Source organism: Mugil cephalus, chromosome 8 (assembly GCF_022458985.1).
Source record: "Mugil cephalus isolate CIBA_MC_2020 chromosome 8, CIBA_Mcephalus_1.1, whole genome shotgun sequence".
In the NCBI taxonomy this organism is placed as follows: Eukaryota; Metazoa; Chordata; class Actinopteri; order Mugiliformes; family Mugilidae; genus Mugil; species Mugil cephalus.
Genome location: NC_061777.1, coordinates 1,547,158 through 1,571,201, shown reverse-complemented (window position 1 = coordinate 1,571,201; position 24,044 = coordinate 1,547,158). Strand labels below are relative to the sequence as shown.

General features: G+C 44.1%; 1 protein-coding gene across 1 annotated transcript in view; it reads left to right on the top strand.

The window, feature by feature from the left end:
• The window catches only part of znf608 (zinc finger protein 608), a 39,284-nt gene extending 15,449 nt beyond the window's left edge, over window positions 1-23,835 (top strand). The window contains exons 2-9 of the mRNA XM_047592891.1: window positions 4,182-4,452; window positions 11,309-11,396; window positions 13,056-15,450; window positions 16,297-16,765; window positions 17,863-18,032; window positions 19,196-19,343; window positions 19,429-19,488; window positions 20,804-23,835. Coding sequence (XP_047448847.1) covers window positions 4,182-4,452; window positions 11,309-11,396; window positions 13,056-15,450; window positions 16,297-16,765; window positions 17,863-18,032; window positions 19,196-19,343; window positions 19,429-19,488; window positions 20,804-20,823 — 3,621 coding nt within the window. The 3' untranslated portion in view covers window positions 20,824-23,835. The remainder of the gene's footprint in view (window positions 1-4,181; window positions 4,453-11,308; window positions 11,397-13,055; window positions 15,451-16,296; window positions 16,766-17,862; window positions 18,033-19,195; window positions 19,344-19,428; window positions 19,489-20,803) is intronic.
• The last annotated feature ends 209 nt before the right edge of the window (window positions 23,836-24,044 follow it).

The following is a 24,044-nucleotide window of genomic DNA, read 5'->3' as shown; positions in this document are numbered from 1 at the left end:
CCTTTATTGACTTTTCAGTTAACAAACTGAGCGTCGGGCTCGTTGCTTATGTTTATTGCACAAAGATTCATTAAAAAAATGCACAGATTTAAAGGCTAACCCTCCTAGTGCGATGTAGCTGAACTGAGAGGAGATCAAACTTTGTGTTTCTGCTCCAGGGGACGACACAAACAGACTCTGTCAGGAAGTGTTTGGATCACAGGAAGTACTGAAGCTGGTGTAAAATGCCCCGCAGGCTGCTGCACAGTTCCAGACATGTTTAGACTCGTATTTGAGACATTTGTTCGTGAAGAAACCACTGTGGTTCGACAAGTTTATGAATAATTAACACAGAACTGCTTGCAAGACTCAAACACGTCTGTCATTGGTATCGTACCGTCTTGTACGACGATTCAGAATCTGTCTGAAGGAAAGTGAGGGAGACCGATTGTGTTGTTGCGCCGCTCCAGGGTCCATGCATATTTCAGTGTTGTTTGGGTCTTTCTCTATTTCGTGCTCCTTTGTGGTTCAGTTAAAGCGCCGATGCCGTTTTTCTGAAGATACCCACAAAACCAGATTATTAGCGGCTGAGAGAAACAAAGGAAATGAAATCGATGTTTGCAGAAGCTGTCGAGCTAAAAGACCGAAGAAGGAAAGAATTCATACGACGTCGCGTCACCACACAAACGGACTGAGCTGTCGTCCAGAACGAGTCACGACAGGAGCTAAGGTCAATATTGACTGGTGTCTTCCACTTAGAAGAAACTGTTTCTTTTTAGTTACTTTTCAGGCATTGGTGCACATCACTTCTCCAGAGGAGCTGTAGTCTTCATTCCACCTCACATCCCAGACAGGCCACTTCCTTCATGTCCTGTTCATCGTTGTGTTACTGGTGGAGTGGTCGGTTCGGTCCAACGTTGGACTTCTGACTCTCTGCCAGATCTGGAGCCGTTTGGACACATAAATCCTCTGGTTCAGTTCTGTTGCCGTGATATTTCTGTGCAGGATTTTTTAATTAAGAGACAGTGTGAGAAAGGATGATTTGTTTGAGGCGTTTAACTCCTGAGGGACAGGGCTTGTGTTTTTGTTCTTCTCTTGCTGGCCGACCGTACTGTAGCTGCTGTTATTCCAGGCTTCTGAGATAGAAAAAAAAAAAAACTAAAATTAAAACGGCACAACAGAAATCACCCGGGAACGTGATTCTTCTTTTCTAGTTAATTTGCTTTGTGATTTGGTGGCAGTCGTCCCGGGTGGCCTCTATCTGCAGCTGTGTGGGAGTTAACAGACGGTTTCTGGGAGCGCGGAGGATCATCTGTCTTTTTCGCTTTACTGCTATTTTTCATGATGAATTTGCTTTGTTTATCACTGTTTCATGTGCTGCTTCTCATAATACCTGGATTACAGACTCTGCATGGGAGAAACTAAACCTGAACCTGAAAGGGTTTCTTCTGTATAACAAACGTCGCCGGTAACAGAGGAGGGAGAAGCGGTGGCTTTGCCGGCTGCAGGAACGTGCAACTTAAGAAAGACGCTGAGAAAACTAAACCTCTTTGAATGTAAATGTTCCTCAGGGAACATGTAACCTTTTCATGAACTTAGTTCCTTTGCATGTTTCCATTGGAAGGAAATCAGCAACATGAGAAGCCAGTTAGTTGAACTAATCTCAGCTTTGAGGACGAATGGGAGCCAATAATTCAGTTGACTGATATGAGACTTAAACAGATGTTTACCTGAAGAAAACATATTTTCTCCTAGTTTTATTGGGAAATGTACAAAGACCAACTGTCACCTACAAAGCAAAAGAATCACTTTATAGGTGGACTTGACTTATTGACCCTTTCCACTCCAGCGACATATGGACGCCATGATGGAAGAACCGCGGACGTCACATTTAAAACAAGCAGATGCATTGTAGTTGGACGTTTGGTTGGTGTAGTTGGACGTTTGGTTGGTGTAGTTGGACGTTTGGTTGGTGTAGTTGGACGTCTCCAAGGCTTTACATGCACATAACGGTCCCATCCAAGTCATCCAAAAGAGGGGCTGTCCCCAGAGACCGGGACGTCTCGTCACCTTAGTTTGGAACATTTCTGCAGATAAAGCTAAAGAAATACATATGCGTTTGCTGCTATCACTGTCTCGTGATAATTGTGACGTGTCTTCAAAGGCTAAATATCGTGAGAACATGGTTACATGGTACCAGCTCACGACCAGGCAACAGCCTTATAATCAGAGTCAGAGTCAGAATACTTTATTGCTCCTTCAAGGAAAATGCTTCATTGCTACATGGGAAGTAATTCATGTAAAATGTTTGGCCTTCGGGAGGTCGGTCTCAAGAATGCCGCTGTTGAAGCTAACGGTTAGCAAGCGGTTAGCAAGCTAAAGATTAGTAAGGTAAATGTAGGAAATGAAAAGGTGTAATGAAAGAATGAGAGGAAATCAACATTCTCCTCTGACATATTATAAAATTAAATCTAGTTTGAAAACGTTAGCAAACACGTCACAACTCATCAAGAGGGCGACATTTATGCAAAGTCTTTCCACGAAGATACTAAACAGGATCAGCATGTGTTGGGTAACTGACGTACCTGCTGAACGAAACACATTTGTTGCTACATTTTGCTACCGATTTCTGACATCAGTTTTGAAGCAAAGCAGAGAAAGAGAAAGATTTTCTCTATTTTATGATATTTTAATGCTTGAAACTATTGAACAGTTCTTGGTGCAGCTGAGAGACTCAGGTTTTTCTTTGTTTATGTTTTTTTTCTGAGTAGATTTAGGGCCTTCGTCAGGTTGGCAGTAACCTCTGAAGAAGAAAAACAGAAGATGGATGTTTTTTTGCCAAAGAGCCAAGACAAATCTTTTCTCATCAGATTGGAGGACGACCCGTGAGAAAGTCTCTGATCGTCATAATAAGACAAGAGAAGAAGAGCTGCTCCTTTATCTGGGAAAAAAGAGCCGGACTCGACAGAGAGCTGCTGTTTTTCTCAGCCACTTCCAGGCAGGAAGCGTAGCGAGGAAGTTCTTCTGAGCTGTTAAATCACTCAAGAATATCGTGCAGCGAGATATCTGTCGAGCGCCTAATCTTTATTGAGCCGTAATGACGATGCAGAAGAATCTTTCACCGCTGATTGCCGCTGCTCCCTCAGCAGAATTATTTCCCAGAGCTGTTGTAATTGGGACCATAATAAGTGGCGAAGATAAGAGTGGAGCTCTTAAAGGGCGACATTGACATGGATTTCATTATGTGTTACCATGGCGACGTGATGGTTAAGATCACTCGTAGGCTTTGGGAACTCAAGAATAATGTGTTATTGGTTTTATGGAACGCCGCCGGAGGCCGGAAACTCTGAAGAAACATGAAATAAATCTCAAAGAGTTTTATTTTCTCGTGATGTGAAAATCATTAATGGCTGCTTACCTCTCCTTTTTTTTTTTTTTTGCTGTTCAGAGAAAAACTGCACAAAAACAACACAATATGACTCAGACGGTTGATGGGTGTTGATTGTCAGACTCTTCTCGATGCTCTCGGACTGGATGTGTTTTTTCTTTCTAAGAAATAGACTACTACAAATGTAGGAAAGGAGATTGTTTCTAATCTCTGTCTGATCTGAATACAGCCATGGCTCTAAGGTGCATTTCTCTTTTGATAAGGTTTTACCCACCAACTTTTAAATCTAGGTAAAACAACTTTGATGCAGCAGAAATTTGAGTCAAACCCAAAGTTACGTCTATTTCTAAAATCTCAGATGTCTAATATTTGTATTGGACAAACAAATACGATGATAACAGTCTTTCCTTGTTGTACTTTTGTAATTTCTTTGCTAAGAAGTGACAGATGATCATCAGTCATATGTCAGTTTCTGCACAAGGTTGAAAATAGTTTTGTAATCTCTCAGGATGGAGAGTAGTGGGTGGATCCAAACAGACAGAGTGGAGAAAATAGCTTTTTAAAGTGTGGATGCAGCAGTTGGGAGATGATTAGCTAGTTAGTGTCTGCAGGCTGTGGAGGGAATAATGAACGCTGTGACATTTGGGCAAAATGTCTCCTCCTCCGATTCTCGCCTCTATTCAGCAGCAGCGTCCGATATTCAGATAGTTAGATGTTGGATTTCACGTTGGTGACATTAAAGTAACTACGCTTCATGCAATATAATAAAATTGATGTGAAGTTTTCTTTCTCCTGCCTCTAATCTTCCCTCCAGGTGGACACCATGTTCACGGTGCCAGCTCCCCCTGCTCCGGGTCACCCGGGGGCTCCCGGCTCCTCCCTGCCCTCAGCGCCCTCCTTCTCCTCACCGGCCCTGCCCACCTCCAACCCGAAGCAGCTGGCGGTGAGGACGAGGTCTATTGGCACCAACACCCAAGACGGAGGAGTCTCGGGGGCGCTGGACGGCGACTCCGCCTGCTTGGGACCCTGCCAGCCCGGGACCAGCGTCAACTTGGAGGGAATCGTCTGGCACGAGACGGAGGAAGGTGAGGAATGCTCTGGAGACTCTGGACACCAAAACACTCCCTTTAAATGACCTCATATACATTTCTAACACATCGTCATGCTTTGTGCTGCTGGAGTTGTCAGCAGGAGCTTCGAATTATCTCTAAATCTGACTCACAGACTCACAACTCTGCAAAAATGTTGAGGGTGATACAAGAACCACTCAGATAACCCCTGAGCTCTACTTCTTCCTTCAGTCGGGAAAAAAAAAAAGCTTGCTGACACTTGTTTTTGCAGGAGTCTTGTGCTGATTCATCTCTGTAGAGACGATGTGTTTGGGTCCCGTGGGTCTTTGAGGGGAGGGGCCTCTGTGGATCATCCCACAGATACTTGATCAGTTTGGGATCTGGTGAATTTAGAGGCCAGGTCAACACCTTGTGCTGTTCTTCATGTTTTATTTGAGTTGTTCCTAAAGCGTTTTGTGTGTGTGCCTGCGTCCGGCTGAATCTTGCATCATTGCTATGGGGTCGGGGGGGTCTGGTCTGGTCTAGGTGGGGGCTACACGTCTAAGGAACATCCACATGAATGAATCCCAACAGAACACTGAACTGTCGCAAGATGGTTTAAATGTTATTTACGTCTCCTGCCGGTGGTCATAATGTTGTGGCTGATTTGCTTTGCTTTAATGCGCAGCTGCACTACTTTCTCTAAACTGTCCAGCAGCAGCTCCCAACACAAACTTTTTAATTCAATTCAGTTTTATTGATATAAAATATAAAATCTCCCATTTCATGAGCCGAGCAGCGTCTCAGTGTTCAGAGAGTCTGAGGCTGAATGATGATGTTTGCTGTGAGTGTGTTGACATAAGCTGAGGCTGAACGAACTGTGAAAAAGAAATTGACTGAAGATTGCAGCTTCCAGTGAGTCTGTCTCCAGACGGGAAAAAAAAAGATGTGAAAGCTCTCGGGTGTCAGACGCAGGTAAAGACCTCGGAGTCTCCAGCAAAAATGATGAAAAAATAAAAAATATCCAGCAAAAGGTTTTACTTCTTTCAAATCAAAACTGCAAATAAGATAACTGAGATCCTCTCAGACGTGTCCAGACAAGCTGAAACCGGGACAACTGGACTTGTAGAGTTTCTTGAAGACGTTTCATCCAAGTAGCTTCTTCAGTTCTTCACGACTCAAAAGGTTTCCAAATAAAGCGTCGCCTCGCTACGTTCTGTGTGGGTTTGAAAAAACATATGTAACAAGACAAAAGTGGACGGTTCTTCTTTGTGCCGGCGCAGACCTTTCAGACACTTTTATCCTTTCCAAACAAAAATAAGCCTGAAACGAGGCTGGAGATCCTCCTGAGAGCAGGAACCCGTAAAACCCGTCCAACGCTGCGAAACGACCCCGGGGGAGTTCCAGGCCTCGGATCTGACGTCCCGATGAGTCACCCGCCGCCGCTCTCTGATAGGCCGCTAACGAGAGGGCCGCTGCAGCCTCTCAGCGGAGGTGTAATGTTTTACTGCCGGCTGCTAATGACTGAGTCCCATCTATCGCTGCCAGCCGCCGGGCCTCTGAAGCTCAGCCTTCATTCGTTTGTATCCCGGCCCAGTTTTAATTAACTGGAGCTGCTCTCTCAAAATAACCAAGAAAATACGAACCGAGCTCGAGGAGGAGGAGGAGGAGGAGGAGGAGGAGGATATATCTAAGGCCAAGAGAGGACAGAGAGGGAGGAAAGCTTCTCCTGCTTCAGACTCTAAACACCAAACTTCTTATAATAAATGGAACAAAATCCAAGTGATGAACATTGGAATCATTAAATAAAGCTACAAAAATAATCGTGGTCAGGTGATTACTTCCTCTGCATATTAATTAAAGATGATAAACCATCATGCTGCAGTAGATAATGTGGGACACTAGTTCTTCTTCTAAGGATCAGAACAAAACCTCAGACTGGTGGATGAGGTTCTGCTGGTCACCATGGTAACCTTTACCAGTCATCTCCCAATAAACGAATGAATGAATGAATGAATGAATGAATGAATGAACGTGAGGGTGATGGATGGATGGATGGATGGATGGATGGATGGATGGATGGATGGATGGATGATGATGGATGGATGGATGGATGGATGGATGGATGGATGGATGGATGGATGGATGGATACATTCATCTGAGGAAGAACTAGCAGAACTAGAGCAGAACTATTATCACGTCTTAATACAGATGAAGAGAAATAAACCTGGATTTGTTACTGAATTCTGATTATGGAAACATGGATGAAGATGGAGGGATGGAAGAGGGAGAGAGGGGGAAAGTGAAAGAACAGAAAGAAAAGAGATATTTTCAGTCCACTGTAGGGATGGACGGAGACAGAGAGGAATAAAAAGAGGAAGGAGGAGGAAAGAGATGGAGGGATGAAGAGGAGGAAGGAGCAGACAGAACGTGATGAAGAGAGAAGCAACGACGACAAAGAGATTATTGAGGAGGCGGAGGAATAACTGGAGCCCACTGTGTCTGGTGGGGAGGGAGGGAGGGAGGGAGGGAGGGAGGAGGGGGAGGAGGGGGATGCAGGTTGCATGTTAATTAAAGTGAATACTAATTAAAGAGACGGAGAGGAGAAGAGGAAGAGAGCAGCATTTCAGCTTCAGCCTTCCTCCCCCTCCTCCTCCTCCTTCCTCCCCCTCCTCCCCCTCCTCCTCCTCCTCCTCCCCCTCCTCTCTGCTGGAGACCAGATGAGAACTAATCAGACTGTGATTGGCTCAACTCTTAACAAAGCTGCAGCGTCCGTGCGTCTGTCTGGATGCTGACGAAGACGAAGCCAATTAGTCTGATGAAGAGATGCTGGAGGCGCCGTCACTCAATTAATCCACCAATTAACAACATGTTTAAACTGTAAATAATTAATGAAACTCCGGGATAGTATTGATCACAAAGTTCATATTTATTCAGTGCAGTTAGGAAACGCGTCATTAATTAGAATAAATAGAGTCGAGTACGATAAAATGGATGGATGGATGGATGGATGGATGAATGGATGGATGGATGGATGGATGGATGGATGGATGGATTGTGGATGGATGGATGGATGGATGGATGATGGATGAATGATGGATGGATGGATTGTGGATGGATGGATTGTGGATGGATGGATGATGGATGGATGATAAAAATGAATAATAACCATTTCCATGTATGATTTTTGTTTTGTGTCATATTTGTGGACATTTATGGTAATTTGTTAACCACCATGTTAATTTTATTTTAGAACCAATAAATAAATACATAAATGCAGTTGGTCTGAACATAATCTTTCTTATTTTGACCTTTAGTTTCATAAACAATTAAACTATAGTGCAAATAATGTGTATGTTCATGTGTATGTGCGTGTGGGTGGGTAGAAGCTGTTCTTTAGTCTATTAGTTCTGGATCAGTTCTGAGATGTGATGACTCTCCTTCTCTTATAAATGGATTTCTTAACGTGACCTTTTCTAAATCACCAGAGATTTATCTACAATAAACCCAAAGCTCAGTCCATGAAAACAGACATTTTGGAAATGGCTGCCAGGCGCATGCGTACATCCACCAGGAGGCTTCGTCTAAAGACAACGTATAAAATGAAACTTGTTAGCTGCAGTTTGACTAAATTTAATAATTAGAAGTTGATAAAAAAAAAAACGCAGTCGACTAAAATATGAGTAAGACCAAATTCAGAATAGCTGTCAAAATGAACACTGGTTTCTGGTGCAGAGGTGCCATGCTAGCCATTAGCATCGCCATTAGCATCGCCATTAGCCTCTGCCTAGAGAGTCTTAGTTGGGAGCTGTTGTCGTCTCGTTGTGGGATCTAAAACCTGCTGGATCTGCTCCGTTGACGTGTTCGTGAACAGCGGTTGTGATGCTCTCATACGACGTTTTATTTTGGATCATCTCTGTTTAAAGAATTCAAACGTTTTCCTTTTTTGGCTCCAACCTGACGTCACATGATGTTTGCTGTGAGCTTTAGAGTGAATGTGATGATGGTTTGGAGATGGACAGAGAGAAAGACAAGGAACAGCTGAGAGCAGGAATGAATAAAGGTGAACACATTCATTCTAAGTTATTTCATTCGGTTTGTTTTGGTGTGGGTTCGATGTTTCATTTCAGGGACGATCTGATCTGATCTGATCTGATCTGATCTGATCCGTTTGCTTTAACACTCACGAAGCAGAAAACGGCACAAAATGGTGTTTGTGACAAGGAGACAGACTTTGACGGATTTTGAATGTCAACGCGCTCCAACGTCTGCCACATTCACCGTGACAAGCCATGAGTTTCCTTTTCTTTCTTTTTTTTTCTTGGCTTCTTCCCAGAAATGAGACAGAGTCATGACGACTAAAAATAGAAACGCTGTCACATTTCAGACCCAGAAACGCTTCAGGGGGAAACCTTCCTTCTCCTTCTACTGCTGCTGCTGATCCCGCACTTTACCACTTAGAGATGTTGAGTCCAGACTGAAGCCTTGCTGGACCATAAATCACTCCACATCCTTTATTGTCCATTAATATTACTGCATTTAAGTTACTGTGCAGTACAACCACTGTCAATACAAAAAGGAGCCATAATGATAATTCACCACACTGGCTGCAGAGAACAGTCAAACCATTTATTCACAAAATCAAACGTTCTGAAATGCACTGATCTGGTTCACTTTCAAACTGCACAAATTATAAAGCAATAAAGAACATAAGAACAATAAAGAACCTACTCCCAGGAATCTTTCACATCTATTTGTTTTTGGGGTGATATAATTTGAGAGACGAACTCAATTTAAAACATCTTCGTCAGATATTTCGTGTATATGTGGAGTGAAATTATGGAACAGACTAAAACAATGTCCAAGCATGAGTAAGTTTAAGCAGCCATACAAACACATGGAGTTCACCAGGAACATGGAGGAAGGAGGATACATGTCTAAATATAAATGTTTACGAGCATGTGAGAAAAAAACACACACACAGGAAGTAAATGTTAAACGGAGGAGGGTTAGGATGAAATGAATGAAAGTCTTCTTCCTGCTCCCTTTTCAACATGTTGGACAAATATTGTTCAGATGTTCAGACTTTTTCTTTAGTTTCATTCATTCATTCATCCTCTGATAAAGACACAACAAAGTGTTTTAGAGCTACATGCACTGCCCTCCTAGCTTCCTAGCCTCCCAGCTAACAGTAGCTCATCCTAGCTTGCTAGCCTCCCAGCTAACAGTAGTTCCTCCTAGCTTGCTAGCCTCCCTGCTAACAGTAGCTCCTCCTAGCTTCCTAGCCTCCCAGCTAACAGTAGCTCCTCCTAGCTTGCTAGCCTCCCTGCTAACAGTAGCTCCTCCTACCTTGCTAGCCTCCCTGCTAGCCCTCTCTCTGCTCACAATAACGCTGCTGATGTTCTGCTGCAAACTGGAGGCCATGTTTCTAACAGCTGATCAGTGTCTGGTGGTGGATTTAGTTTGTTGAGCCTCCTCTAATCTGGCCACCAAACCTAAAAATGTTCCTGAATATTTCCTGCCAATAATCAAAGATTTAATGTGGGAGGTGTGAGGGTGAATAGTCGACTGCTCACATCCGTCCACTTCATTACCTGGAGCTTTCAGAGCTTCTGTTCTGATCACATCTCCGTGGCGGCCATCAGGCGTAACAGAACAGCGAGGAGTCGTGTGTTGCAGTTAAACCTCGTTTCAAAGCCGTAATGCGTCTGAAATGTGATTTGCTCGGAGATGCTGCAGGCGCATCACAAAGAGGAGGTTAATGGCTTTGAAATGTCAGTCTGAGAGACAGGGAGACGTTTATTTCAGATTAGAGTTTAAACCTTGAAGACTCTTTTTGTTTCCTCCATGCACAATCCTGACAGGAAGTAAGACTGAATCGTCCTCATTTAAAAAAAACAAAAAAAAAACAATACGAGTCTCTTAAAAGTGCACACTCCTTTTTTGTGTGTGTCCTTCAGGTTGTCACTGCTTTTCATTTCCAGGTCGTTAACTGCTGTCGTATGTCGACTCGTCAGACTGAGCCGTGCTCATTCATCTTTTATCGTGTTATTTTATCAGCTCCACTGAACCACAACCTGCACTGACCCTTTAGAAAAGAAAAGAAAAGAAAAGAAAAGAAAAGAAAAGAAAAGAAAAGACTGACTGTTTCTTGAATGTTTCCTGATTGTTGCCTGATTGTTTCCTGGTTGTTTCCTGGTTGTTTCCTGATTGTTTCCTGATTGTTTCCTGGTTGTTTCCTGATTGTTTACTGGTTGTTTCCTGGTTGTTTCCAGGTTGTTTCTTGATTGTTTCCTGGTTGTTTCCTGGTTGTTTCCTGATTGTTTCCTGGTTGTTTCCTGGTTGTTTCCAGGTTGTTTCCAGGTTGTTTCCAGGTTGTTACCTGATTGTTTCCTGATTGTTTCCTGGTTGTTTCCAGGTTGTTTCCAGGTTGTTTCCAGGTTGTTTCCTGATTGTTTCCTGATTGTTTCCTGGTTGTTTCCTGATTGTTTCCTGGTTGTTTCCAGGTTGTTTCCTGGTTGTTTCCAGGTTGTTTCCAGGTTGTTTCCTGGTTGTTTCCTGGTTGTTTCCTGATTGTTTACTGGTTGTTTCCTGATTGTTTCCTGGTTGTTTCCAGGTTGTTTCCTGATTGTTTCCTGGTTGTTTCCAGGTTGTTTTCTGATTGTTTCCAGGTTGTTTCCTGATTGTTTACTGATTGTTTCCTGATTGTTTCCTGGTTGTTTCCAGGTTGTTTCCAGGTTGTTTCCTGATTGTTTCCTGGTTGTTTCCAGGTTGTTTCCTGATTGTTTACTGGTTGTTTCCTGATTGTTTCCAGGTTGTTTCCAGGTTGTTTCCTGATTGTTTCCTGGTTGTTTCCAGGTTGTTTCCTGATTGTTTCCTGGTTGTTTCCAGGTGTGCTGGTGGTGAACGTGACGTGGAGGAAGAGAACCTACGTGGGGACTCTGCTGGACTGCACCAAACATGACTGGGCTCCTCCGAGGTAACGTCTGCTTCTCCTTTTCATTTCCAAGAAAATCTCATCAATGCAACTTCCTCACTGTCAACACAGAGGTGGCGGCCATCTTGTTTGAATAACCTTTATTGACCTGCTGCTTTCTGACACTGTGTGACATTAACCAATGAAATGAGTCACTGAATTAAAATCATTGTTACGTGAAACTGAGTCGACTGAAAGGGAAAAGATTCTATCAGAGAAACATGCTGACGTCCAGACCAGTGGTTCCCAAGCTTTTCCAACTCGGGGCCACTTTTAAGTCCCACCACCTCCATAAATACAGAGGCCATTGCAGGAGTTGTCCATCAGCACCACACAGGCTAATTAACAAACGATTAATATAAATAACAATTTCCTTCAACAACGAGAAATACATTCTTATATATAACAATTTAACATCGAATATCAGATCCAAACTAAATCCATATATCAAAAGAAGTCCATTAAATCGATAGGCTGACAAATAAACACAAACCTGATATAAAGATTCTGCTCGGGTCAAATGAAACTTCAATTTAAACAAAAGCAACAACGTCAAAGAAACAAAATTAAAACACTGCCCTCTTACTTACGACTTTCTCTTAAAAATAAAAGCTGCAGTGGTTCATATCAAGATGTCATGGCGTTAGTAATGAAATTATTTGGCGGCCCACTTGCAATACCTTTGCGGCCCACAGGTTGGGAGTCACAGTAAAATTAAGTAAAAAGGGGGAAAAAGGAAAATATGAAAAGAAGGAGATGAAGAAAGGGAAAGAAAGAAAGACTGTTGCATAAGGAATCTTCTTCCTGTTGGAAGATGAATCTTCTTCCTGTTGGATGAATCTTCTTCCTGTTGGATGCCTTATGTGTAACCAGGTTATTGTTCATGATTATTGTTTATTGGATTAACTGAGAGGAGTCTCTTTATATCCTCAAACGCTGCTAAAGTGATTTAAATAAATAATGGTAATAAACCGTCTGTTGTTTCCATGCTGAGTGCTTTTTGTAATCACTAAGTGGAGAATGTGACCGTCGCCCCCCACTCGGCTGAAACCTCTCAATTATCACTCCTGGATGTGAGTGATTGTTGTCATGACGATTACAGCTTCATCTCAGAGACCAGGGGACGACTAAATTGCTTTTTTTTTTTTATTATATTCATTTGGACTCGTCGCTGTCTTCGTTATATAACTCATCACAATAAAACGCTTCCACTGCCATGAGTCACACTTACGGCTAAAAATAAAATACACTTCAGATTATTAACGGTGGGAAAGCATCAAAACATCCTGGAAATGTCAGAGGAAATGCACAAAACTTCACTTCCAGCTGCTTCAGTGACATTCAGGGGGGGAAAAAAAAGGCAATTACAAACATCACAGGAAGAAGAGACGTGATCTTTATAAAAAAAAAACACAGAGTCTGCTCCATTAATAAGGTGATTAATACCAGAAAGATCCAGGGGCGGGATTTATCCCCCGAACAACAAGAAAGAAAGAACGTAGGAAGGAAGGAATAGAAAGAAAGAAATAATGTGGTAGGGAAGGAAGGAAGGAAGGAAAGAAGGAAGGCAAAATGAAAGAAAGTAGGGAAGGAAGGACTAGAAAAAATAAAGAATGACTCTTCCTCTGCCTCCTCTGAGCTGTGTCTCCTCTTCCTGTCCAGGTTTTGTGAGTCTCCGTCCAGCGACCCTGAGCTTCCCGGGGCCCGGGGCCGAGGGAAGAGGATGCGTTTGGCCATGACCGACCGCTCCTGTGTGGATCCGCCCCCCACCACCAAGGTCAGGGGTCTGTCCCAGCACAGGAGCCGGGGAGGGGGCGTGGCCGGGGCCGCCGCCTCCATCCACAGCAAGGGGCGGAGGGGCAGCCTCAACCTCATCAACAGCAACTGCAGGGCGCCTCCTTCCTTCTTCACGGTGGAGGAGGTGAAGCCCCCCAGCAGCAGCGCCCCCTCCCTGTCCTCCGGGAAGAGGAAGAACAAACCTCCGGCCGACCTGGACCTGAGCCTGGTCTCCTCGGACGACGTCAAGAACGGGAACGGGAAGAGGATCCGAGCCAAGTCCCGCAGCGCCCCGTCCACGCCGCAGGGCAAGTCGGACCCCTCCTTCATGGATCCAGGGGGAGGTTGCGCCTCCTCGCCGCCTCCGCCGCCCATCCTCATCGACTGCCCCCACCCAAACTGCACTAAACGCTACAAGCACATCAACGGGCTGCGCTACCACCAGACGCATGCGCACCTGGAGGCCGAGGAGCCCAGGAAGCCGGAGCTGGAGCCCATGAAGGACGGGGAGAGCGAGGAGCGACTGTCGGACTGTGAGGACGCCGTGGCCTTTGACCTCTCGGAGACCAACAGCTCCTCAAACAGCTCCTCGAAGAAACCAGCTCCTCTGTACAAGGTGACCACAGTGGGGTCTCCTAAAAACAGACGACTGCTCCTCAGCACCGACCACAGCCCCACAACCAAAACCAGAAGAACCTCGCTGCTAAAAGACGGCCTGATCGACGACCTCAGCAACCTGCCCATCATCTCCAACATGACGGTGGTTCTGGAGAACTGCATGGTCCCGGACAGGAACTCCTCGGTGGAGATGCCCAAGCTGGAAGCCGAGGGTTTGATCGAGAAGAAGGGGGGCGCCTGCGATAAGGGCAAGAAGGCCAACGGGAAGGTGGAGAAGCTGTGCAAGTCGCGGACCAACCGGCCGATCGCTCCGGCCCCTGCTCCGCCCAAACTCATCGCCATACCCAACACGGCGTATCCGGCGGATTCTGTCACGTCGCAGTCCCCCATGGCCGCCGTCGGCCTGACGAGCAAAAACCTCCCCCTGAAACCCATCAAACCAAAGCTGAGCATCGTGGTGGAGCCGAGCCTCGTGAAAGCCGCGCTGGTTCCCTGCAGCAAGGAGACCAGGAAGAAGGAAAAACGGAAGCTGAAGGACAAACACAACAAAGACGCACCGGCCAGGACGCCCAACGGCGACGGCGGCGGCGCCGCCAAAATGGAGGACGTTAGCTCTAAAATGTGCGTTAAAGAAATTTCCGGGAGCCTCCTGAAGGAGCACCTCAGTAAACAGGATGTGATGAACGGACTCTCTGAGAGCCAGGAGAGCAGGATGGCCAGCATCCGCGCCGAGGCCGACAAGGTCTACACCTTCACCGACAACGCCCCGAGCCCCTCCATCGGTGGCTCGTCGCGGCTCGACGCTAGTGGTGGTTGCCTGGCGACGGGGGACGGCAGCAGCAAGAACAACAGCCCCGCCTACTCTGACATCTCGGACGCCGGCGACGACGGCGGATCCTCCGAGTGTCGCTCAGACGGCCTCAGACCCAAGTCCGGCTCCTCCGCTTCCTCTGAGGTGAGCTCCACCAGCAGTAGCCACGGCAACGCTGGGAAAACCCCTCCCACAGCGTCCGCCCCTTTATCGAAAGACCCCCAGTCCCCGTACTACCACGGCTACGACCCCTACTACCTGCAGGGGTACATGCAGTCTGACCGGCAAAACAGCAGCAGCAGCAGCGTTGCTTTCCACAAAACCAATGCACACGACGTCAAAGGGAAGGACAGGAAGGAGGACATGAAAGAGGACGACAAAAACGACTTCTCGGACTCTAAGAAAGGCGACGGGCCGGCTCAGTCTCAGCTGCAGCTGGCGATGAGTCAAACTCAAACAGCTTTGGCCCAGTCGCTTTACTACGGCCAGTACTCCCGCGGACTCTACATGGACCAGAAGCTGCTGCTGGCGTCTAAGTGCTGCGACCAGACGTCCAGCAGCAACAAGCAGAGGGGACAGGGGCTGAGAGACGGCGAGGACATCAAACACATGGTTGGTAAAGGCGGTCAAGACGGCGCCAAAGGCTGCTGTCCCAAGCCCGTCCTGTCCTACGTGGAGATGAGCGACAGGGGGGAACGGGGCATGAAGGCGGTGCACGGCGGCCTGGTGGACCAGCACCAGGTCTCAATGAAAGACTGCGATGACATCAAGTCGCCCTCCTCTTCCTCGTCTTCATCCCTCCACAACCCAAACAGTCAGACAGATCTGGACTCAAATGTTTCCTTTTCCAGTGTAAGTTTCTCCCTCTGTCTCTAACCTGCCGCCGCCGCTGCCGCTGCTGATGATGATGATGCTGTTGTTGGTGTTGCTTTTAATGAGTGTCACAAAGAGATTAACCGCACGCTGTGTACAGAACCCATAGGTGCTAATAGCAAAGACCGGGAGGCTGCTTCCGTGGCTGTAGCTCTGCTCTGACATCCTACGTCAGAGGTAGAAACCATTTAGTTGCTGTAAAGAAACAAAAGAAAACCCTTTCTTATATGTACATAGGTTTTGATATGAGCTGCTTTTTCAGGACGATGCTTGTACAGATTTTTTTTTATCCTCCATGATCATCCCACGATGCAGTTGACTGCTAACTCTAGCCATGCTGGGTCATGTCCAGAGGTTGTGTGAGAGCTGAGTGAAAGCTGTAAAAGACTTGAAAGGTTTGGCCTGAGTTCTCATCGTGTGTGAGCTTGAGTCGTGCCGTCGTCCCACCTCTGAAAAACGTCGTCGTCGTCATCCTCCATCAACATCACATCCCAGAGCCGGTGATAGATGCTCTGTCTATGGCTCTGTTCACCACCACTGCACAGTGTTTCCTCTATAGTGATTCGGCAGCGGTGGGCCCCCGCGGCAAGAAATTCTCCACCCTGCTAAAAGGAAAACATTGCATTAGCTTTGCTTTCCCTCCAAAATGAAGTAAACATTAAGGCTTATTATTAATAAAAAAAAAGGAGTTTAGTTTTATATGCAAAAACTGGGACTGAGACGTGGACCGAAGTTGAGCTCAACTCCCCCCCCCCCACCACTGTTAACAAAGAATTATAGGGGAAACACTGCAACTAGCACCAACACTTGTCCCCATCGATCTAGCCCTCAGACGGCCCGGCCTGGGCTCACCGCCTCGCTCACAGCAAATACTCAGAGCTACAGAGTCAACACGGGGAGGAGGCGGAGGAGGGTGAAGCAGACAGTGGAAAAGACTGGGGCGCTACCGTGGAGCCTGCCGGGGCCAAGATGACCTCCGGAGGGGATAGAGGGGGAGGAGGAGGAGGTGTAGATGCTAAAAAAGCCAGGGTGCACGGATCCCTCGATGTCCCGCCCGCCATCGACGCCGAGGAGTCGGACCGTCTGGAAGGCCTGGAGGATCCGAGCCAGGACTCGATGGGGGGGCTCTCCGAGGAGTCCCAGAGCGCTCGGGCGGCGGTTTCTCCTCCGATGACCCCTCAGCAGCCCTACATCCAGTACCAGCACGCCTCCTACCAGCCCTACTTAGCCATGTGTGAGGGCGGCGGGGGCTCCTACAGAGGGGTGTCCCCAACCTTGGTCCACAATTACCCAGGTAAGAGTCTGGAACGGAAACACGAGGACGGACCTGAGACGTCACGTGTTTCTGGTGTGAGCAACAGTTTCCTGACAACGTCTTCATGCAGGATCATGTTTACTTGTTAAGTATAGATCTTATTAGTAATATCACGTCTCCAGGTTTAAGCTTCATTCTCTAGTTTTACTTGAAGACAACGACAAAAAACAACGACCTGTCAGTGTTTAAACCAGCTCCTTGTTTCCAACTGAACACATTCACGCTTAGTTTAATGATTTCATCCCTGGTCTAAATGACTGAATGAGTCAGAAACGTCTCCACTTTGCTCCCTAACATCTCGATTTATTAAACATCCTTCGTGGTTATTAAGAGACGAGAGGCAGAAGAAAGTCTGGAAAAAGTAAAAACACACAGAGATGCTGATTCACGCTGGATTAGGTTTTATCTCCACAGGTAAAAGTCTGTGAAGGTTCTCAGTCGTCCAGGACATGGTTTATATCCAAAAGGCAACTGGACTTGTAGAAGTAGCTTCTTCAGTTCTGAGACTAGAGGGAAGTTAAGGTTTAATGTCTGTACGTGGAAAAATTCTGTCTGTACGACTGATTTAATGCATCAAAACTAATCAGAAGAGCTAATAAATATATATATCACAGGAGCTTCTAATTATTACTGTTTACACACAGGGCGGCCATCTTGGAAACTCAACTCTGCTGTAGTGAAGATTCTACGACTTTGTGACTTGGTGGAAAATTCCAACTCAGAACTTGTTAATTCCGGCTTCTGAGTGGAAATGGAACAAACCATTAGGCTCATTAGGCTTAGAAACAAGTCAAGCAGGTTTCTGATGGTTTTTACACAGAGTTTCTATTTAAACATCCACTTCCCACCGGTCCCTGTCCAGTCCAGTGTCTCTTGTTCCAGCTTCCTCTTCAGCTCTAAACAGCTTTTAGGTTGTTGGTGTTTTAATGGGAACGTCTGAGTTAATGAGCAGATAAAACGTGTTGGATGATCTTGTTTCGTCTTGTTTTCGATGCTAATGTGAAACATATTTCACGTGAAGTGAAAGTGTCCACACGTCTTTGTGGTCGTGTCGTCCCCCCCTGCTCGTCCCCCAGGTTTCCACTACCCTCTGTACGGTAAGACGGCGGGGAGGGAGGAGTCCGAGGTGACTCCGCCCGGCAGAGGAGGAGCGGTGAGCGGCAAACAGAGCGGAGACTCGGCCTCGTCCACGGCCATGGAGCTGCTGCAGCAGCAGAGCCACCAGTACCACGGCAAATCTCCAGCTGTAAGGACCAGCAGACGCACAACACTGCTGCAGACACACAACACTGCTGCAGACACACAACACTGCTGCAGACACTGCTGCAGACACACAACACGGCTGCAGACACACAACACTGCTGCAGGCACTGCTGCAGACACACAACACGGCTGCAGACACACAACACTGCTGCAGACACACAACAACGCTGCAGACACACAACACTGCTGCAGACACGGCTGCAGACACACAACAACAAACATACAAAACTGTTCTCACACTGTCAGTTTAATCATTTCATACTTTATTTGGGAATTGTGTGTATTTACAGCAGGTTTAACATCATGTTTACACTAGGAGCACGTTATAGCTGTTTTTTGTGTGTAGTGTTTGTGTGTTTGGTGTGTGATGTACTGTGGGTCCTTTGTACACATGTACTCACGTCTTCATTTTAAAGCTGCAAACAAACGTCATCATCACCTGAAACACTTTCATAGACGTCGCAGAGTTTATTGGTTGCAGAATAAAATGAACGGAGAAAAAAATGTTCCGAGCTCTGTCACCATGTTTGTAACTTCACTGTAAAATGTTACAGGATTTAACACGTTTTCTAAACTTAAATTAATCCATTTTGTCGATGCTCATTTAACTCGTGTCTTTAAGTTTCGTGTTAGAAAAGTGGTGAAGGAGGATTTGATTTAAATACGGGGGAATATAGACGCTGCCTCGTTTAATTACAATCATTTAAAATGATAAAACCACTGAAACAAAGTAAAAATAAAAAATATAAGATACTGGCGTCATAATCAGAATAAATAAATGAAAGTTTTCTTCCAAAATAAAAATAAAATAAATGTTAAATTCCTGAATGTGAACATGATGTGAGTTGAATCTGTCGGAAGTTTACATGAAACTTTAAAACTCTCCAGGATGAGAAATAGACGTAGAAACAAAAGCATTAAAATGAATTTAGTTAAATCGGATTAAAACAGCGTCGAGTTATAAATGATCGTTAGTTTTTGTACGTTTGACTTATTACAGCCCAGATTTCACTGATTTTATTTCACTGTGATTCAGATTCAGATTCAGATTCAACACAGACACACACACATAAGCTGCGTCCAGTGACATGAACACGTTAATGTGTGTGTGTTTGTGTGTGTTTGTGTGTGTTTGTGTGAACTCAGCCGGGGGAGAAAGGTTCACCTGAGGGAGAGAGAGAGGCCGAGAGAGAGAGGAACCACATGTCGTTCGCCCGACACCTGCACACGCACCATCACACACACCTGGGCATGAGCTACAACCTGATGTCAGGACAGTACGACATCTACCAAGGTGTGACGCCGGTAAACCTGCAAACGTCTCTGTCTCCGTCCTGTCCGAGGGGACGGATCAGCTGATTGTGTGTCTGTGTCTCCAGGGTTGAGCTCCAGGTCTCTGGTCTCCAGTCAGCAGGTGTCAGGTCACTCGTCCTCAGCTGGTACGTTTCAGAGCTCAGAGAAACACTCAGCTCATCATGGTAACTGATGGAGGAGGAGACACTTCATCACCTTCTCCTTTCTCCTGATCCTCCACCTTCATTATTATTATTATCATTATTATTATTATTATTATTATTATTATTATTATTATTGTTATTATTATTATTATTATTATTATTATTATTATTATTATCATCGTTATTATTATACTATTGAAACTAAACTAAGCTAAGCTGAACTGAACTAACCTAAACTAAACAACACTAAGAAACTAAAAAAAAACTAAAACTAAACTAACTAACACTAAGCTAAGTTAAGCTAAGCTAAACTAAACTAAACTAAATGATACTAAGCTAAGCTAAATGATACTAAGCTGACATTAACTAAACTAAACGATACTAAGCTAAGATAAGCTAAACTGAACTAACCTAAACCAAACAACACTAAGCTAAGCTAAACTAAGTTAAGCTAAGCTAAACTAAACTAAACTAAACTAAATAATACTAAGATAAGCTAAACTAAACTAAGCTAAGCTAAGCTAAGCTAAACTAAACTAAACTAAACTAAACTAAATGATACTAAACTAAGCTAAACTAAACTAAATGATACTAAGCTAAGCTAAACTAAACTAAACTAAGCTAAGCTAAGCCAAACTAAACTAAATAATACTAAACTAAACTAAACTAACCTAAATGATACTAAACTAAACTAAATGATACTAAACTAAACTAAACTAAGCTAAGCTTAGCTAAGATAAACTAAACTAAACTAAATGATACTAAGCTAAGCTACACTAAACTAAATTAAACTAAACAATACTAAGCTAAGCTAAACTAACCTAAATGATACGAAGCTATGCAAAATTAAACTAAAGAATACTAAGCTAAGCTAAACTAACCTAAATGATACTAAGCTAAGCTAAGCTAAGCTAAACTAAACTATACTAAACTAAACAATACTAAGCTAAGCTAAATTACACTAAGTGATACCAAGCTAAGCTAAACTAAACGATACTAAGCTAAGCTAAGCTAAAGTAAACTAAGTGATACTAAGCTACACTAAACTAAATGATACTAAGCTAAGATAAACTAAACTAAGCTAACATTTGTCTGGATTAGCGTCCGTCCTTTTTGCTGAACTCTTCTTGTAAACATCATCACCGTCGTCCCTCTGGTCCAGGTTTCTGGTCCAGGTTTCTGATCCAGGTTTCTGATCCAGGTTTCTGGTCCAGGTTTCTGGTCCAGGTTCTGGATGAGCGTGAATCCTAAACACACAAATGTCCTCAACATGTTTTTATGTCCCATGTGTCCACAGACAGCGAAGGGAAGAAGTAAGGACCATGTGACCACGTCTCACATGAGGAGCAGCAGATTTATCAGACATCAATTCCATGGTGTTGAATAAGCTTCGCCTCGCTGAGAGGCAGAGAACAGAAAAAATAAATAACTAAATGAAACTTTCATTTCTTACTAATGACAACCATTAGTTTTATAAGTCATCACAGAGGAGCAGGGGGGCCGACTGAGGGGTGGGGGGGGGCAGGACCGGGACCGGGACCGGGACCGGGATCGGGACCAGATCCGGAGGAGCAGATCCAGAATCTTTTGGAGCTTTTCAGTTTTGCAGAGTTTTACCAGGAGCAGGCGTCGGCTGTGGTGTTCAACTTTATAAAATGCACATTTATGGTGGTGTGTTACCATGACGATGTGACTGAATGTACTGATGATGATGATGATGACTATCCCGATGACGTGGATTGTTTTTTTTTTGTTTTTGTTTTTTTTTTAAAAGCTCCCGATGGTCGGGGGCAAAAGCAACATTAGGAAGCTAAAAAGTATATTCTTATCCTTATTATTCTCATTCTGATTATTGAAGTGGTCCTCCTCCCTCCATAGTGCTCACGCTACATTTGTATTACTAACCTGTACTTGAGCGTAACCATGTTGATTGTATTGTCTTTATGTGAGAGTAAACCTTCACATCGACCTGCCCGGAGCCATGTAGGAACCCACTGGTGTATATATCCTGTACAGATTCATGGCCGAGCACTAACACGCTTTATTGTACACTATGTCGATCTCCATCAGCCGTGCAGGGGAGCAGAGCGCCGCGGGGGGGGAGGGGCCTGTTGAATGTCGACGCCGCGTCTCGGCCCCAGTTTGTACCACATGTTATTGTAGCAGCGTCCTGGACCAAAAAACCTCTCACCAGGGTCTGGACGCCAGAGAACAGCTCAACACCCACAGTTTGGTTTGTGGTGGAAAGTCGGTTCCAGTTTGAGCTCAGCGGGACCAGAACAGTAACACAACTCACCTAGAAATGTGTTGTTTTAGTGCAAAGCAGAACATTATTAAACATTTAACATGTAACAAGCTGCACCGTCACGAAGTAGAGAAACTCTCACTGAAGCTGTGTGAAACCCGAGGAATAGCAGCTACTTTTATTGGAACAAATTTAATTTTTGCGCTTTGTGTTTCATTAGACCCCCTTTGTAGTTCATTAAACATGAACTTACATGTTTAAATCCAGATTCCTCGTCACTATATTCCTGTTATTGTGACGAGAACAGACTCAGATCCATGGATTTGGGCTGATTCTGTTCTCAAGTCGTTGCTAATTCAGAGTGAAGCCGTTCGTTCTTTCTGTCGTACGTAGCTCAGCGCGTCTTTGCTAAACTAAACCTTCTGTTCCATAACCAGATAGTTTGCAAAAATGTGCATTTTAATGTTAAAACCGAGCAGCTCCTTCTGTCCACATTAGCTAATCTTCTTCAGTATTTGTGCCAAAACAAAAAGCTTGACGTTAAAGTCATGACAGCGCTGCTTTAGTTAGCGATGAGCTAATGAGCAGATAATCTAATGAAGGACTTTAATATGAGTCCAAAATGAATAATCAATAAATGAATAAATTTATTTATTCATTTATTGACATTTTTCTTTTTCTACCATCTAAACAAAGCGTCCAGTGACTAGCTAGGCTAGTTGTAGCATGCTAGTAGAGAAGCTTTAGCCACCGATAACCATACTGATTGTTTTCCAATTTCTTGTATTTTAAAAACAATTTTTAATGCTCCAACATGTTTGCGACAGAGTTTTTAAATTATATAAATATTTGAGGGAAATAAATCTGAACATTTAACAAACTATTATTATTTTTTTATTTATTTATTTTTGCATTTCCTGCATTGATTTACACGGTTGTTAGCTCGCTGAAGTGTCAATGTTAATAACTGTTATTTGTTAATTAATAATGAATTATTTCCATTTTTTTATATATAATTGATGAATAATGTTGTTAGCTACGTCTAACTGACCCAGTTATTTCCCAGTTTTATTCAAATTTAAGCTTTAACAATAGCGACTGGATTTGAAATCAAATGAAGGAGCTAAACGTGACCATAAACAAACACACAAACACACAAACAAACAAACACTGACACTGATGACACGAATCCGTGGGTTAATGAAAGTTGAGCATTTAAACCTCAGAATATAAATGGTGCTGAAATCAAACGTACAAACTGGGGCTTTTCATCCCCGTGTCTCTCTCTGAAGGATAAATCCAGTTTTAATTTCCACATTAATATTAAGTTCAGGAACAAATAACACAGAGATTCTGCGTCACTGTTTCTGAAAAATGAGTCGACTTTATCGTGCTGCTTGAAATGAAATCCTAAAGTTTGAGGCAGTTTCTGTTCAGATATTTGACGTAATTATCCGTGGATTGAAATAGTGACAGTGGGGATGCTCACATGAACGTCTCTCGACCTTCGACCTCTGCTCCCATGCTTCCTACAAGCCAGCTAGCTCAAAGCAGAGCCTCCGATAGACACGGCAGCAACGTCTCACCAGATCTTTCCAAACATCTTTGTTTGGCATCGTCTGCTTTGCCTGAGCCACGTTTGGAGCTTCTTCTTATCTTCATCTAAAATCTCTGATTTGACTGTTGGATTGTCCAGATGCCGGCCTAGAATTTTATTTGACAAGACTACCTTATATAAATGAAATATATCGTGTGTTTGATTAAAATAACCGACCCTTGGCTGACGACACCTTGTCTATCAGCGGCTCTGCCTCACTACACAACTCCTTACCTGCATAGTATCCGTGATCATTCTATTACTTGAATATAGTGCTATGAACTCTGTTTACAAAATGCTGTCGACTTTTGGGAGACACGGTGTTGTCTTATAAAGGCTGCTTGGTATGTTCAGTTCATCCCGCTGGTGAATCCAGTCAATGACTCACTGAAACCGTCTAAACATGAAACCTGCTGTTGCTTTTTTATACTGTATATGCCTTAATTCATATGTTTGGCAATCATGATTAAAGGATGTTTATATATAAGGTTTTTGTCTGTGGAGTTTTTCTTCTGAATCCGTCTGTGATATACGAGCTAGAAGAAAAGGCTGTATGTGTTATTATGATCTTTAGTTTAACGTACATTTACAAAACACGATATGATATGCCAGGATTTATTTTACAGTGTTTTGACCTTAGCTCTAGTACGAATTAAAAGCAAATCCACTTTTAAAATACATAAATAAATGAAATCG